Raw genomic sequence first — 13,901 nt, 5'->3', positions numbered from 1 at the left:
CTTTACTCAGGTTCAAGCCAAGGCCTTGGGCCACAGGTCTGCCCTAAGTTCCTGGCCCCGCCCCCAGCCTCATCCCAGACTCCAGCCAGGGTCTGAGGTCTCAGCTCTGCCCTCAGCCCCGCCCCCGAGTCATAGCCACGCCCTCCAACTCCTAGCCGCACCCCCAATACAATCCCATCCAATCTCCCACCGAGCCCCGCCCCTAGGTCTAAGCCCCGCCCCACACCCAGCCCTATGCTCTGGGCCCCCACCATGGAAGAGATGCCCTCGGCCTCCTCCTCTTGGATGCGCTTCACGGGCTTCAGCAGGTGCTGCAGCTGCTTGTTGTGCCTGGAGAGCTGAGTGAGATGGCAGCGCAGAGTCACTGGGTCGTGGTTGCCGGTGGGAGCGTGGCCGCTAGGGCGGGGCCGTGGGGTGGGGCCGGTACCTGCAGCGCCAGGATGTAGATGTTGTGGCCCACTTCCCGAGGGCTCACGTCCGAGTTCTCACGCTCCTCCTCCTGCAGGTAGGCCTTCTTGATGACGTCCACCTGCCGGGCAGGGGCTGCTGAATGCCCTCTTCCTGGGGCGTGGGGCGGGCTGGGCTCTGATCCCCAGCCCCGCACACCCCACCCGGTCCGCCTCCCCACCCGACCGCCAGCCCAGCCTCACCAGCTCCTGGGGCCGCAGGCTGATGAGGATGCGCTCGGCGTTTTCACTGTCGTGCCGGCTCTCCATCAGAGCCAGGAGCAGCTTGGAGGCGTTGTCCTAGGGGAGAGGAGGGAGGAACAGGCCACAGTCTGAGGGCCCCCGCCACCCCCTCCACTGACTACTCCGTAACAGCCTCTCTTGGCCCGTAAGTCCCGTGGCCTTCTTGTTCCCCACTTACCCCCAGGGCTTGCTGTGAGAAGGATGCTGCGTATCTAGTCCACCCACAGGCCACCTTCCCCCACCCTGTGCACCCCCCAGACAGCAGACACGGACACAGGAGGCCCTCGGATAAACCCAGAACATGTCTGCTTCTAGAGCAAGTGTACATCCAACACGTTTGCTCACACATGCATTTGTGTGTACAAACATGCACACATCACACACCTGCACGTCACCCATGCTTGCACACGTGATGCCCACACCGCGCGCACACACACACACACACACACACACACACACACTGCTAACATCACACACACCAGCATGTACACTCAACACACGCATCACATGCACACCCACGCATGCTCACATGGGCTGCCAAGGGCCCCACCTTGAGTTGCAGCACCAGGTCCATACGGTACTTGCACAGGGGACTGATGTCATTGAGAATCAGCGCGGTGATGATGTCTATGCCATTGGACTCGTGCGTCACGATGCAGGTCTGGCGGGAGGCAGGGGTGGCGGGTGACACGGGGCCTGGGCCCCCTGAGAATCGTGGCAGCTCCAGGGGCCTCGGTCTGTCCCCTGCCCGGCCTGCTCCATCCTCCCCCATGTCCACGCTGCCAGGCACCGCTCCGACGGCTCACCTGGTTCTCGTGGCAGGGGCCCTGGCAATACTCGGTGAGGGTCTCCAGGGTCTGGATGACGAGGCCCACGTTGTCCTCGTTGATGTAGAGCCCCAGCAGCCCCAGACCGCCCGTGGTGCTGCCGCACATGATGTCCAAGAACTGCAGAGTCTCGCACACCAGGTTGTAGTTGGTCTTGTTGTTCTGGCAGCGCAGGAAGTTCTGAAGAGCACAGGAGTGGGGGGGCGGGGGGGGCGGCGTGGCACCGCTGCAGCAGGGAGGGAGGGGCCCGCCTGGGGACCGCGATGCTGCAGGTTGCAGGGGTGGGGGCCTTGCCGGCCTCAGAGCAGTGGTGCCCAGGCCGGATGCGGGGCACAGAGTAGGGGCGGGGTCGGGAGGTGGGGCAGGCCCGGGGAGGCGGGGCAGGTGTCGGGAGGCAGGGCCGGGAACAGGGAGGCGGGGTCAGGTGGGGCAGGGCCTCACCTGCAGGTCCCGGTTGTGGTTCTCACACAGCAGCTGCAGAAAGCGCAGGATGGGCTGCATGATGAGCACGGACGTGCCCATCTCGTTGCTCTGCACGCGCTCGCCCACCTCATGCCCCTGGCGCAGGCTGGGGCCCAGCGAATAGCGGGATGAGGAGCTGGGCATCCAGAAGGAGGCCACGCGGCCTGCAGGGTGAGGCCTGGTTAGGCTGGGGCTGCGGGGAGCCGCCAGACCCTCACCCTCACCCTCCGTTCCCACCCTCAGTCCCCAGCCTGCCCACCTTGCCTTGTGCCCACGTCCTCATCCCTGGGGCCCGTGACCCCACTCACCCTGCACCCTCTGAGCCTGACCTTTGGCGGTGGGGTCTGCTGGCTCCCGGTCCTCGCGCGGCTGGCTGCCCAGCTCGCTCATGTTGACGGCCACTGTGGACTTGGTCTCCTGCTGGGCTCGCTTCATGCGGTCGTGCAGCACCTTGAAGAAGCGCTCTGACTTCTTGTCGCTCGTCATCAGGTTGTAGAAGGATTTCTGCAGGTGGACAGTGAGACAGGGGGCAGCCTCAGCACCAGGCCTGGCTCTAAGCAGCCCTCGGCGAGACCCGGGGGGCTCCATCCTGTGCTGCAGGGACAAGGCGGCGGAGACAGAGACGCCCCTGTGCCCTGCGCCTAAGGCTGGGGTGGGCGGCAGTCAGGACCAGCAGAGGTGGAGGAGGAAGGGCCGGCGATGCTGGAGGCCTGCACTAGCTTCCTACCCACCTGCATCTGCCCTTGACCTTCCGTCAGTTCCCCACACAGCAGCTAGAGGGGTCTCTCTGAAGTCTAAGTCACGTCCCTCCCCTGCTCAAAACCCTGAATCTTCCCCAGGGGCAGGCCTGGGCCCACAGTGCCCACGAGGCCACACGTGATGGCCTGCCACCTCCCTGACCCCAGCTCCTCCCATTCACCCCTCCTCCACCCCCTCCAGCCACATCAGCCACTTCCCCTTCACGGCCTTCTGCTGCCGGCTCTGCCCCACTTCACGTGCTCACTTCCGGGTCCTCATTCAAACGGTCCCCTCTCAGGGGTCTTCCCCATCACTCCTTCTGAGATACCCCTGGCCCAGAACTCCTGAAGCCCCCTGTCTGAATTATCACCAGCCAGCATGCTCTCCGTATTACGCAGGGATTGCAGTTAGGGACTGTTGTCCCCACTAGGATACGAGTACCAAGAGAACATGGGTTTTTGTCTCTTTCCTTCACTGCTGAATCCTTAGCACCTAGAACACTGCCAGGCACATAGAAGGCACTCACTAAATGCAGACTTACGGGAAGAATGAATGAGTGAGTAAATAAATGAATGGAGATAAAATAATCAGAGAGGACTTTTGGAGATAGTAGGCCTTTACTTGGACACCAAAGGCTGAGGATGTGGAAGAGGAGGGAAGGAGACCTGAGCAGAGGCTGAGAGGCAAGAATGGTGGACTAATAGGGGGCGGGATGGTGGGCGACAGGCCCAGACCTGGCTGGAGCAGGGCGGGGGTGTGGGATAGAAAAGGGCCACGTGACATGGGGGCAGATACGGGACGCAGAGCCTCCCACGAGTAGCCGGACTCGCACTGGCCACCGGCATCCAGCCCTGCAGCCCCATCCCCATGGCCTGGGGACTGGCACGCTGTCCCCCTCCTGAGCAGGGGGCATCAACCAAGGAGGTGAGCCCCCCCGCAGCCCCGCCCCCCTCCACACCTGGATCTCGGTGTTGCCACCGTCCAGCAGGCGGATGGCCAGGCCAATGCTCTCCTGGAAGATCTTCTCGTTCTTGGTGCTGGTGATGAGGTCACACACCAGCTTGGTGGCCCCCTCCTTGTCCAGCCGGCACTGGGTGGCTGCGATCGCTGACCAGTCTTGGTCCAGGCCTGGAGTGGGCAAACTCGCTTAAGGGGGAGCAGGTGGACGGAGGGGAAGGAAGGGCCCAGAGCGAATGGGCCTCCTGGAGGCATAGCAGGGGAGACGCGGTACTGACCGGTGCCCATGGGGTCTGGAAGGTCCCCCCGCGAGCTGGACTTCCGGTTCTGGAGGTAGTTTTGCAGCAGCATTTTGCGCAGCTGGTTGCCCTGCAGGGAAGGGAGCGAGGCCTACGGTGGCCCATTTCACCCTCCACTCCCCAGCCCAGCGGTCCTGGTCCTGAGGCCCTGGACCCCGTGGCCAAGCCCGCCCGGCATCCAGCCGACCTGGGCACTCACCCGGTCCCCATACTTGGCCTTCTTAAGCAGCATTTGCTGCAACGTCCTCAGCACCTTGACACACAGCTTCTCCTCCGACTCCATGAGGTCCTTGGTGTGCTGGATCAGCCTGGCCGGCGGGGAAGAGGGCAAACTTGGGGCGGACCCATCCCCCCTCCAGCTGCTGTTCCTGACCACGGCCCTCTGCCCCCATGGGCTTTCCCCATCCTGGGCCGCTGTGCCCCTGCCACCCCCATGCCCCGGCCCTGCATCCCACTCACTTGGACAGGAAGCCTCCACTCTCACAGCGCTGGTGGGCCTCACTGCCCTCCAGGAAGAGCAACTCGGGCCAGTGCAGGACGTCCACCAGCACGGACAGCTCGGCCTGCACTAGGGGCTTCAGCCGCTCCTCCAGGGCCGTGATGATGTCCTGGGGTGGGTGGCGTGGGGAGGGCAAGGTCACCGCTGGGCGAGATGCAGGCCACCCAGGCCCAAGGGATGACCAGGGCGTGACTGCCATTCCCCCCAGCCCAACGCCAAAGCGCCCCACGGATTGGCCTGTGCCCGTCTGAGGGGCCCTGGGCCCACGGAGCCACCCAGGACAGAGCATGATGTCTGTCTGCTCAGAGCCCCTGGGCATACCCTGGCTTTCCTCCCATCCCCTTCTCTAGCTCTGTGTGACCTTGGGCAAACCCTTTGCCCGCTCTGGGCCTCGACTTTCTGCCACATGGGGATAGTAACTCACCACACCCCCTCTAGAAGCCAGTGAGACAGTGGACAGAGTGTGTTCTCTAAACACAAAGGTGCTGTTGGGAGCGAAGGGCATACCGGGCCCCTTCACGAGCACCAGCCCTGGAATGGTGCCCCTCAGTCCCCTGCCCCTAGCAGCCCCCAGGAGTGGACGAGCTGACCAGCCGCTTCCCAGGGAGCGTGGGCAGCACAGGGAGGGACATTCCCCAGCCCCACGCCCACCTGCAGCTTCTCGATGATGTTCTTGTAGTCCCACTGGTTGGGGGTGGGTGTGACGCGGGGGAAGGCCCGCGGGGCCGTCTTGTAGTTGGAGACGTTCCGCTGGGCGGCAACTGCAGAGCTGGCACCACTGCTGAGCAGCGAGCTGATGTGGGCATCCAGGTCCATGGGCAGCGAGATAGCCCGGCCCTTGGCTGAGGGGAGAGGGGACGGGGCGCTGGTGGGGGGTGAGGGCTCAGCCAGAGGGGCCAGGCTCAGGGTCTGCTGCACTGGGGGACAGGGCCTGGGGTGCAGGGGCCCCCACCCTGACCCCCACTTGAACTGAGGTGCACTCTTCCCTTTTTAGGGTAAAAAGAGGGAATTTTTGCTTCTTCGTTTCCAGCCTGGCTCCACTCTGACCCCTCACCCCTCCACTCTCCCGCCTCCCCTCTCCCCTTCCCTAACTCTCCCTAACAATCTACAGCCTCCCTCCTGCCTGAGACCATTTGTAAGCCCAAGAAACTCTGCTCGCGAGATGTCACCCAGCACTCTCCTCCAGGGAACTGCCTCAGAGGAGAAAACAGCCTTTCTCAATTGCCAAGACGCCAGTTAAGACACCAGGAAGGACTTACTGAGCACCACCTAGGAGCAGCTGATGGGCGAGCTTCAGGATAAGGTGTTTACTTTGAGGGTGGGCATCCCGAGGGAGGAGAGAGAAGGGGAAGGGAGGAGAGAGAAGGGGAGGGGAGGGGCTGGCCAGTGCCCCGGCACACTCACCCACCATGGCGAGGGTCCGGATGCAGGCCTCCACGGAACCCTTGTGCTGCTGCTGCAGCCACGGACACTCGAGCAGCCGTGTGGTGGACTGCAGCAGCTGCACCACGATCGTCTGGTGTGTCTGCAAGAGGCAACGTGCCTGCTGCCGCAGCCCAGCCCACACTCCACCCTGGGCAGCCCCAGGCTGGTGACCAGAGCCTACTGAGTCTGGGCGTGGGTGGAGGGATAAGGCCTCCAATAGCTACCATGGGCTTTTATGCCAGTTGGAAAAAGGCACCTCCTTTCCTCTCAGCAGTGCACAACCTGCGCAACTATACATGGCAGCCCTGTGAGAACTCCCCAAGGTCCAGGCCTGGGGCTTATAACCCTATTGCTGACCCTCTTCTTCCTTTAAAAAAATTTCAAATAAATTAATATTGTGGAAAGGGGATATATTTACATGGTTCAAAAACCAAAAGGTTATAAGAAAGAATACTTCAAGAAGTCTTGGGGGCTTCCCTGGTGGCGCAGTGGTTGAGAGTCCGCCTGCTGATGCAGGGGACATGGGTTTGTGTCCTGGTACGGGAAGATCCCACATGCCGCGGAGCGGCTGGGCCCGTGAGCCATGGCCGCTGAGCCTGCGCGTCCGGAGCCTGTGCTCCGCAACGGGAGAGGCCACAACAGTGAGAGGCCCATGTACCACAAAAAATAATAATAATAATAAAGAAGTCTTGGGACTTCCCTGGTGGTCCAGTGGTAAAGAATCTGCCTTACAATGCAGGGGACGCAAGTTCGATCCATGGTCAGGGAACTAAGATCCCATGTGCTTCAGGGCAACTAAGCCCGCGCCACAACTACTGAGCACATGTGCCTCAACTAGAGAGACTGCGTGCCACAAACTACAGGGCCCACGTGCTCTGGAACCTGCGCGCCACAACTAGAGAAGGGAAAACCTGCACTCCACAACTAGAGAGAAGCCCACGCGCCACCACGAAAAATCCTACACGCCTCAAAGAAGATCCCAAGTGCCGCAACTAAGACCCAACACAGCCCAAAAATAAATAAATAAATAATAAATAGTCTTTAAAAAAAAAAGGAAGTCTTGACCCCGTCGCCCCCATTCTCCCACGCTCTACCCTGTGGCTAATGAGAGGTGGGGAAAGCCGATACACATCACCAGAGTCCCAAAGGGGTCCCAGGGCCCAAACTCATATGTGTCAAAACAAGCCCATCCTGGCTGGGAGGGCGGGACCCAGTGTTTTTTCGCTCAGAAGCACTATCCCCGCTCCACCCTCAGTCCCTCTACCTATAGGCAGCCCTTTGATTGGTTTCTTGTGTGTCCTTCCAGTGTTTCCTTATGAATTAGGTGGTGTAGCAGGGTCCTTCCTCAAGGGAACCTGGGTCTCTTCCTTTCAAGGGGCTCTGGGCTGTGACCTGGCTCGAGTCTGGGAATTTGGGGATTGAGGGGCTGTGACTCTCAGGGATTCAAGTCCAACACCCGTTCACAGCCTAGAGCTCTTCTGCCTCTACGGATAAGAAAGGCTTTAAGGAGACTGTCTACCTCTTTCAGTTCTAGGGACACCACGACCAACTAGCCATCCACTAGATGGCTCTGCCATCCACTGCAGTGATCGTCACACGTTGTCTTCAGTGCATAAGGGCTGCCAGGTGTCCCCGGCTACCCTGGGACCCATCGTACCAAGTGAATTTAGGAATTCCTGTTCTGTGGTAATTGCCCCTGTAATTCCCAACCCACGGAAACTGTGAGATAATAAACGTTTGTGGTTTTAAACTGCTATATTTGGGGATAATTTGCTACACAGCATTGATAACTAATACGCGTTTATATTCTTCTGCTGTATCTTTATAAGCTACAAGCAAATATGAATATATATATTCTGACTCCCGCCCCCCGCTGCCCACACAGAAGCCGCCAGCAGCTGGAGCTCACCTGCAGGGAGGTGCTGTTCTCAGAGAACGGGGAGCTGAAGAAGGCGTTGATGGTGTCCAGCACGACGGTCAGCACATACTTCTCCAGGGTGGGGTCAGACAGGCGCTTCTCACGCTTACTGCAGACCTGGGGTAGGAGAGACTGATGCCTGGGGGCCCCTCCACCCCCACCCCCTGGAAGACCGCTGGCCCCCCGCCATGGTCTGCCTGCCAGTCCACACCCCGACAGGCACGGACCCGAGCCATGTCCAGGGTGAAGTTCTCAAAGAGTGTCCAGATGTGGTTGCTGGTATAGATCTCCTTCATTTCCACCTCCGTGTCCACGTAGCAGTGGTTCACAAAGTTCACGTAGGCCATTTTCACCTGGGCAGGCAGGGCCGGGAGGTCAGGGCACGAGCCGGGTCTTCCTCTCTGCGCTTCCCTGATTCCTCCCGACCCTCCCCTCGCTCCTCTGCCCGAGTCCCCACCACCTCCCCACCTCCCAAGCCCTGTCTACTTCCCCCACGTTCCCTCCCTCCCTCCCCCTGCCCCACCCAGTAGGGCTGAGGGGCTGGCTCCCCACCCCCGCACCCTCCCCCAGCCCCCCGGGATCCCCATGTGCACACAGGCCCCACCTCGGTGATGCAGTCCTCGTGTGTCACCACAGACACTACATCCTCCAGGGGCAGCAGGGACGTGCACTTGATCTCGGTGTAGACGTTCTTGCCCTCGGCGCAGGCGGCCAGCAGGTCCACCAGGGAAATGTGGTACATGAGGGGGCTGTGGTCCTCCACGCCGTCCCGGGCAGTCTTCATCATGTCTAGCAGGTGGGCCAGCGAGGCCTTGTCGTTGTAGAACACGACCACGTCGTCACCTGCGTTGGTCAGCTGTGGGTGGGAAGGGGGCACATCAGACCCCCTCAGTCCAGCAGGCTCGGGGCCCCAGCCCTCTCCTGTGCTTCCCAGGGAGAGACTGGGACTCTGGGACTCTGATTCCAGCCCTCACCCGACACTCAGGAAAACCCTCCCGTGCTTGAGTTTCTGGGGTTCCCTGACCCTTGGGACATCCCTGCCCGCTGCCCGATGTCTCAGGCCCTCTGCTGTTAGCTAGGACACTGAACCCCAGACTCAGGAAGTCCTCCCTCCTCTAAGGAAAGAAATCCCACTTGGGCTTGTCTCAGAGGCGCCTCCTCCAGGAAGTCCTTTGTAATCCCACCCTCTCCCGGCTCACCCTCTCTCTCCCTCTCTCCCCTGTGCTCCCATAGCTGTAATTTAGACTTTTTTTTTTTTTTTTTTTTGCGGTATGCGGGCCTCTCACTGTTGTGGCCTCTCCAGCCGCGGAGCACAGGCTCCGGACACGCAGGCCCAGCGGCCATGGCTCACGGACCCAGCCGCTCCACGGCACGCGGGATCCTCCTTTACCGGGGCACGAACCCATATCCCCTGCATCGGCAGGCAGACTCTCAACCACTGCGCCACAAGCGAAGCCCCCCATAGCTGTAATTTAAACCCTCGAGGAGCATACACTGCATCCCTCTGGTGTCGGCGATTAGGTTAGTCACGGTAATACAATAATAGCAATTAATAATCGACACTGCACAGCACTTCCAGACACAACGTCTCATTGGTAAGTCCCCTCATCTCACTTGAGTGTTTGCTCCTTTCTCTCCCTGCTCCTCCCCACTCTGAGATGCTCCAGAGCAGAGAGCATGTCTGTTCCAGATTTAGATTCAGCCCTTCACCCCTTGTTTACTGAGTACCTACTGTGTGCCAGACCCTGGGGCCCTAGCAATGAGCACAAAAGCTGTGATCCCTGTCCCCCCGGCACACTGCCCTCGGAGCTTTCATTTGACTGGTTTTTCCCAGGGATACATGGACCTTGGTACATAGCAGGTGCCTCATGATTTGTAAATAAACGACAATAAATGATAAACGACAATAAATGATAAATGAAGGAATGTGTTCTCTCAGGCCCGTTATCTGAGTTCTACAAGCCGCCTAATTTCTCCTGGGCCTTGCTTGAGTCCTGTTAGGCCGCAGCCCAAGTTCTGCTAGACCAGCCTCTGTGTCCTCAGTTCTCCCCCAAGTCCCCTCCACAGCCCAGCACCCCAAGGCCTCTCTATGACCCACTGTCTGACTCCTGCAAGTCTGGGTCCTGCCTGCCCGCTGCCCGAATTCCCCGAGCACCCCTCGGCCGCCCTCACCTCGGTCATGATCATGTCCTGGCACTTCTTGACGTACTTGCCCTCGGCCTTGATGACGGTGTGCAGGAAGTCCAGGTACTGCACGTGGCGCCCGTGGGTGGCCAGCAGGTGCACGAAGTGCTGCAACACGGGCTCGCCGATCTCAGAGCACAGCTGGTAGTTGTTCAGGAAGATGTGCTGCATGGTCTCCGCCTCCAGCAGCTGCAGGGGGGCAGGACGTCCGTCAGAGGGGGGGATCGCGCAGCCCAGCCCTGCCCCGGAGCCCCGGGCCCCACGCCCTCACCCCCGGCGTGAGGAAGAGGCGCAGGTGCTTGTGCAGCAGGGCCTGGTTGCCGGTGTTCCCAGCACAGAACTTCTGCAGGAACTGGTGCGTGTAGCGCAGGATCTCCATCATCTTGGCATCGCCCTGGACGCAGACAGGAGGGGAGAGGGTGCTGGGGCCACCACAGGGTGAAGGCCAGCCCGCAGACGGGTGTGGGGGTGGGTCAGGGCTCAGGATTGGGACCCCAAGGTGGCCAGGTTCAAGGTGGGTCAGGATATGGAAATGTGTGAGGGACTGAGAGTCAGAGGCTGAGATGAGGCCGGAGTCGGGGAGCAAGGCTAACGGGTCAGGATCAGGTGAACACTGAGGGGGTGTCAGGGTCAAGAGTGGGGTGAAGCTGGAGAAAGATCAAGATCAAGATCAGTCAAGGGGAGGGGTCCGTGGTGGAGATGAGGCCATGCCTGCAGTTATGGGCCAGGGTGGGCTTGGGGACAGTCAGGGTAAGAGATCAGGGTGAGGCTAGGGTACAGAATCCAAGTCATGGGCCAAGGATAGACTGGAGTCAGATTAGGGTTAACATAGGTCAGGGTAAGGAAGTTGAGGGTCAAAGGTTAAAATGATGCTGAGAGTATGAGGATTAGACCAGAGAGGGAAACAGAAGCTGGGGTCAGAGTCAAGAATCAGGGTGAGACTGGAGTCAATTCAAGGTCAAAGTGGATCAGGATGAGGGGTGGAAGGTCAAAGGTCAAGATGACACTAAGATTGGATTCAGGGGTCAAGGTATGTGGGGCAGGCCAAGGTAAAAGGTCAGGGTGAGGCCAGGCTAGGTCAGCATCAGGGGTTAGTGTGTGGTTTGGGTTGGGTCAGGGTTCAGGGTGAAGCTGCCCTGGGGAGTCAGAGGTCAGAAGTCGGGTGTCACCTTGTCATAGGGGATCTGCAGCAGGTCCAGCATGACCTTGTGGGCATCCATGTTCTTGAGCAGCCGCTGCTGTTTCTTCCTCATCTGCTCCCCGACGCCACACATCTTGTTCAGCCGCTCCAGGATCTGGGGGAGGGGAGGGTGAGCCCAAGGCCCCCTCCCACTTCCTCAAGCTTCCCCTCTGCCCGACCCACCCCTCAGCCGGCCACAGCCAAGCCCCAGCTCACACCGGGGACAGGAAGAGGGAAGGAGGCCACGGCCGCTGAATCAGATCCCTGCAGCAAGGCAGGAAAGAACTAAAAGCCCAATTCCACCCATCAAAGCTAACACAACAACATGACTGTGAAATGGAACTTCATTAAGTTCCTTCGGCTTTAAAATAATTCCATCTGGACCTTGGCAGAGTTGTTTTCAACACTCAAGGAAAGCTGGAGGATATCTTCCAAGGCGGCGGGGAGCGGAGGCGGAAGAGGCCGGCCCGCAGACCCACGCCCAAGGACCCGGCCACTCACGCCCTTGACGATCTGGTAGTTCTCGCTGCTCTTCTCCCCAGGCGGGTGCAGAAAGCCCTCCTCGTCCGCGGGCCGCTGGGGGCACAGGGAGCGGTGTCAGCCAGGCCCAGCCCTCGCGGGGGCCCTGCCCCCACTCCCGCACCCCGCACACCTCCTTCTTGTCTTTGGCGGCGCCTGCCTCCACCTCCTCGCCCTTGCCGCTGCCCTTCTTGTCCACCCACAGCTCCGACTTCTCCACCATGGTCCGCAGCCGGTCCAGCTCCGACTTGATCACCTTATAGTTCTCCACGTCCTGGGCTGAGATCAGCAGCTGCACCTGAAGGTCAAGGACAGGCATGCCTGGTGAGAGCACCCCCAGGTCCATTGCCTCATAGAGACTCCCGGCACTGCACTGTCCTGGCCTCTCTGCTCCCGGCATCTCCACTCTACAACTGCTCCTCTCCACCGAGCCAGATCCTACTCGGAATTTATGACTCTGTTCTAAGTCCACTGCTTCCAGGAAGCCTTCCCTGATGGCCACAGACTTCCCTGCACCCCCGGTCATGAGCTGCGTCATCATCTGGCTTCAGTTATTCACTGACTCATGTCACGTGCTGCTGTGGCCTGTCAGTTGTTCACGCAAAACCTGAACAGGGCGGGCCAAGGCATACTGACATCACTGAATGCTGGGAACTGAACCCTGACTCCTATCCCACCTTACCCGCTCTGGGTCAGTGGGTAAGGGAAGAAAGCTAAAGCCCCCTGGGCCTCAATTTCTCCCACCTGTAAAACAGGAATGAGAGTAGAAATCACGCTGTCGGGGCTGCTTGGAGAATTACATGAATGCAAGCCCAGTGCTCAGTGCCTGGTACACGGTGCTCGCTCATTAAATACCACTCCCCTCTCACAGGGAGCGGTCGAGACCACACGACATCACAGTGACAAAGCCAGTCCCCTTGGTGAAGGCTGAGTGCGCACTAGGCATGATTCAAAGCATTTATTAGCTAAGGTGCACGTGATAGAGTGTGCAATCTGTAAAGTGCTGTCCACCTCATAAGACATGACAGGCCTGGAGTCAGGCTAAGAGGAGACTGAGGTGGCCAAGACGTAGCTCCCCCTTTAAGGGGCTCGGCAAGGCCAAACACCCCAGGGAGGCATCTCGAGCTGCCCCGGGGCTGTAAAGCTGCTCCGTCCTGGCATCCCCGCCTAGCGTCCAGTCTGCAGCCCACCTGCTCGGTGCCTGCTGGCTCCCGAGAAGCCCCCCTCAGGCCTTCCTCCCGCTCCCCAAGGGCCGGGCGCTCTGGCAGGGGAGCCAGCACCTGCTCGAAGGTGTGCATGGCCTCCTGACGCTGGCTGAAGTGCTTGAAGAGCAGCTGCAGGGCCCCCGAGACCAGGGGCGCGTAGTCGTGCATGGTGAGGTGGATGAGAACACGCAGGAACATGCGGCCACCCTCGTCGTCCACCTCCAGCATGCTGCTCGTCCTCCTGCGCGTGGGCCGGGGGGCGGGAAGGAGGGTGATGGGGGGCACGGCCGGCGCCTTCCTGGGGCCCAGGGGACAAGCAGGCTCCCTGCCACCCATTAGGTAGCTGTGGTGCCCCATGTCACGCTGGTTAAAAATAGTGATGTTTCCTCCTCACTCTGCAAACAGCTGTCACCCTGAGCACCCTAGGGATCCCTGTGTCCCCTGAGGTCCCACACAGCAGCTGAGGCAGGGACTCTTCACAGGGGACCCAAAGACACCCCCAAGGGATTCATGGCTAGAGGCTGGGGCTGTGAACAGAGGTGGGGGGAGACCTCCATCTTTCTTTTCACCAACCTCTCACCAAAACGTAACATTTCCTTCAGTGAGAAAAAATTAGCGGTACCTGTGACTTTGTCACCAATAAAAAAATCACAGATGTTTTCCCATCACCTAAGTGTTGCTATAGAAATTGCAAAAATATCATTTACAGTCATCAAGACTTCAAAGTAATGGTACTAATTACACCCCAGGCACGGATTGTTATTTAATGTGCTAATAGAGAGGCACACATATATAACTGTCACTTCAAATTTGTTTTCTCCAGTATTTTGATAACTGCATCTCAATGCCATTGGTTTCCTTTGTAATTTTGTGTGCACTATTTTATGAATTTAAAAACGCCATTCTGGGAATCCCCTGGTAGTCCAGTGGTTAGGACTCAGCACTTTCACTGCCGTGGGCCCGGATTCAATCCCTGGTCGGAAAATTAGGATCCCGCAC

At 59.6% G+C, this 13,901-nt stretch overlaps 1 protein-coding gene across 4 annotated transcripts in view; it reads right to left on the bottom strand.

Annotated features, from left to right (window-relative positions):
* The window catches only part of ITPR3 (inositol 1,4,5-trisphosphate receptor type 3), a 66,455-nt gene that overhangs the window by 8,034 nt on the left and 44,520 nt on the right, over window positions 1-13,901 (bottom strand). For all 4 annotated transcript variants that reach the window (XM_032647749.1, XM_032647748.1, XM_032647751.1 and 1 more), the window contains 22 exons: window positions 12,978-13,143; window positions 11,831-11,995; window positions 11,680-11,754; window positions 11,168-11,293; window positions 10,270-10,392; window positions 9,987-10,187; window positions 8,419-8,670; window positions 8,042-8,167; window positions 7,806-7,931; window positions 5,876-5,996; window positions 5,123-5,313; window positions 4,432-4,580; window positions 4,172-4,280; window positions 3,952-4,042; window positions 3,675-3,844; window positions 2,308-2,482; window positions 1,958-2,142; window positions 1,496-1,696; window positions 1,240-1,350; window positions 651-746; window positions 428-529; window positions 252-338 (listed from right to left, as the gene is read on the bottom strand). In XM_032647749.1, coding sequence (XP_032503640.1) covers window positions 252-338; window positions 428-529; window positions 651-746; window positions 1,240-1,350; window positions 1,496-1,696; window positions 1,958-2,142; window positions 2,308-2,482; window positions 3,675-3,844; window positions 3,952-4,042; window positions 4,172-4,280; window positions 4,432-4,580; window positions 5,123-5,313; window positions 5,876-5,996; window positions 7,806-7,931; window positions 8,042-8,167; window positions 8,419-8,670; window positions 9,987-10,187; window positions 10,270-10,392; window positions 11,168-11,293; window positions 11,680-11,754; window positions 11,831-11,995; window positions 12,978-13,143 — 3,148 coding nt within the window. The remainder of the gene's footprint in view (window positions 1-251; window positions 339-427; window positions 530-650; window positions 747-1,239; window positions 1,351-1,495; window positions 1,697-1,957; window positions 2,143-2,307; window positions 2,483-3,674; window positions 3,845-3,951; window positions 4,043-4,171; window positions 4,281-4,431; window positions 4,581-5,122; window positions 5,314-5,875; window positions 5,997-7,805; window positions 7,932-8,041; window positions 8,168-8,418; window positions 8,671-9,986; window positions 10,188-10,269; window positions 10,393-11,167; window positions 11,294-11,679; window positions 11,755-11,830; window positions 11,996-12,977; window positions 13,144-13,901) is intronic.

The sequence above is a fragment of the Phocoena sinus genome, chromosome 11, assembly GCF_008692025.1.
Source record: "Phocoena sinus isolate mPhoSin1 chromosome 11, mPhoSin1.pri, whole genome shotgun sequence".
Lineage (NCBI taxonomy): Eukaryota > Metazoa > Chordata > Mammalia > Artiodactyla > Phocoenidae > Phocoena > Phocoena sinus.
Note: the sequence above shows the minus strand (reverse complement) of the source record. Positions and strands in the feature narration are given on the sequence as shown.